Below are 2,238 nucleotides of genomic sequence, written 5' to 3' on the forward strand. Positions count from 1 at the left end.
AAAACTACAAAAAATAAAAGGATGAAAACTAAAATGAAAACTTTGTATTTAAAAAAATGATGAAAACCTAATATGTAAAATGAAAACTTCAAAAAATACAAGGATGAAAACCTTATATTTAAAATGATGCAAACCTTAAATCGAAAACTTTATATGTAAAATAATGAAAACTTCATATTTAAAATGAAAACTTTATGTTTAAAACCGAGAACTTCAAAAAAAAAAAAAAAATAGATAAATAAAAGGATGAAAACCTGCATAACCTACTAATGTTTTAATCAGTGCGTGATCACTTGACAAGTCATTTTTAATCACCACGTCATTTATTAGCAGTTAGTACAAGTTCTCCTCTAACAGAATTGCAACGGGATGTTGTTCTTCTTGAGGCACGGCAATATAAGCAGTCATTGTAGTTGTTATCATCTTTGAAATCATTACTCTTAGGCATGGCAACACACACAACACTAATATGAGCAGTGCTATCATGATGAGACCTAGAAGAAAAAATGGCTTTGCTACAGCAGCCAGCCATGAACCGCTGAACAGCCAGTCAAGCCAGCCTTGTGCTGTAGCTGCTCCAGGTGTGTGGTCAGTGACATATTTTTGCAGAGCGGTCAAATTCTGCAAAGCTTCATAAATGTCTCCTCCAGTTTCGTATCCATCAGGGATAAAAGTGCAACATGTTTCCCCGATCAGCTTGCAAACTCCTCCTTGTGATGCTGTTAGCAGGTCTAGTGTCAGTCTGTTCTGCAGCACCATCGTTCTGATGGCCTGCTGTTCTCCTGCTAAGGCAGTTCCCAGGGTCTTAGTCAAGTTGATGTGTCGTAGCAGAGCATATCGGTTGATTTCCACATGATCCCGCACCTCGGCAACTCCAATGCCGGGGATCAAGCTCTGTAAGAATTTCACTCCACCTCCCCAGATGCGAAACTCTCCCGGCACTCCAGTGTCCACAGTAATGCCGAAAGAATTGGGGGAGGCGATGCCCACTTCACGTCTCTGCCGGCTGCTTGGATGATGTGCAACACTTTGCATGAAGAAAACGTGATCTGATAATTCCACCAGGGCGCACAGACCTCCCCAACCTTCAGGGAGTGACAGATAAGCCTTGTTGCCACATAGGAAGTACCAGTCAGCCAAAACTCTGGTTCCTCTGCTGCTGGGTGCCGTCCGTGCACATCCTGTCTGGTACTGAGTCTTTGTTTGTAGTGGCATTCGGTAGCTGTAGTCGGAGCGACAGTTTAGGCCCATCAGCGTCGTGTTACTGGCACAGGTGGCGTTGATTGAACAGGCCATACACTTCCTCTCGTTCCTTGGTGGGCAGAAAGTGTATATGTATTTACATAGGTGAGTAGGCAGCTCCCCCACTGCCCGCGAGCCATTGTTCATCACACATACTGGCAGTTGTGATGCGTTCAGTTTGTTCAGTAGAATTACATCAGGCAGCGGGTCTGAGACTTGGGGCCAGGTCAGTAGGTATGTCTGTCCGGAACAGTTCACATTTGTGAGTGATGATGACCTCCAGGTTGCTTTCGCTGGGATGCTGTAGTTGGCTTTGGACCAAAGAGTACCGTAGCCTGGATGTGTTGCCAGGCCCAACAGGCACCAACTGCGATCTTCAGGTATGCTGTACGGCCACAGGCCAGACGTCTGCGAGGATAGGGGCATATGGGTACATGCATAGCAGTCAGTTTTGTTATTCAAGTGAGCTGTAGTGTTCATAAACTGCCACCAGAAGTTAGTGGCGTAGCCATGGGGAAACTTGGTGTACTTTCCTTTGTCATACAGTGTCTGCCTTTTCTCCACATAGCGTGACTTGTTGTCCCTCACGGAAGCAAAGGTGAGGAGCCCGGCCATGGTCAGGGCCGCTGCAGTTGATAAGAGTCACCACCTCATGACGACGGGACACACCCTCCTGTCGCGAGTAGACCCCCCGGCCAGGAAAGCTGACCCCTCCACCGGGCGAGATCACAACAAGCGGGCAAGCCTGCCGTCAGCTGTGTTTAGATGGCTTCACTGACTCGCCTGCAGTGACTCTGATGGATCCAGGATGGTCGTTCCGCAATTTTGCAAGCGGTCGGTGTAGTGAGGAGGACTTGGTATGGCCCCTCCCACCTGGGTGTGCTCCAGTTTTTCCTTTGGAGCACCTTGATCAGAACCCAGTCACCGGGCTTTAGTCTGCAAGACACTGGAGAAACATCATCAGGTTGTTGATTATGTACAATGATCTCTTTGTTT

General features: G+C 46.8%; 1 protein-coding gene across 1 annotated transcript; it reads right to left on the minus strand.

Moving 5' to 3' along the window:
* Nucleotides 1–333: 333 nt before the first annotated feature.
* Nucleotides 334–1,896, minus strand: LOC146622745 (uncharacterized). The gene has a single exon (XM_085365371.1). It carries the CDS (start codon nt 1,855–1,857, stop codon nt 334–336), a length of 1,524 nt encoding a protein of 507 aa, XP_085221497.1. The 5' UTR covers nt 1,858–1,896.
* Nucleotides 1,897–2,238: the final 342 nt, after the last annotated feature.

This window comes from Diplotaxodon limnothrissa, linkage group LG11, assembly GCF_057381915.1.
Source record: "Diplotaxodon limnothrissa isolate DT_005_m linkage group LG11, D_limnothrissa_male_GT1.1, whole genome shotgun sequence".
Taxonomy (NCBI): domain Eukaryota; kingdom Metazoa; phylum Chordata; class Actinopteri; order Cichliformes; family Cichlidae; genus Diplotaxodon; species Diplotaxodon limnothrissa.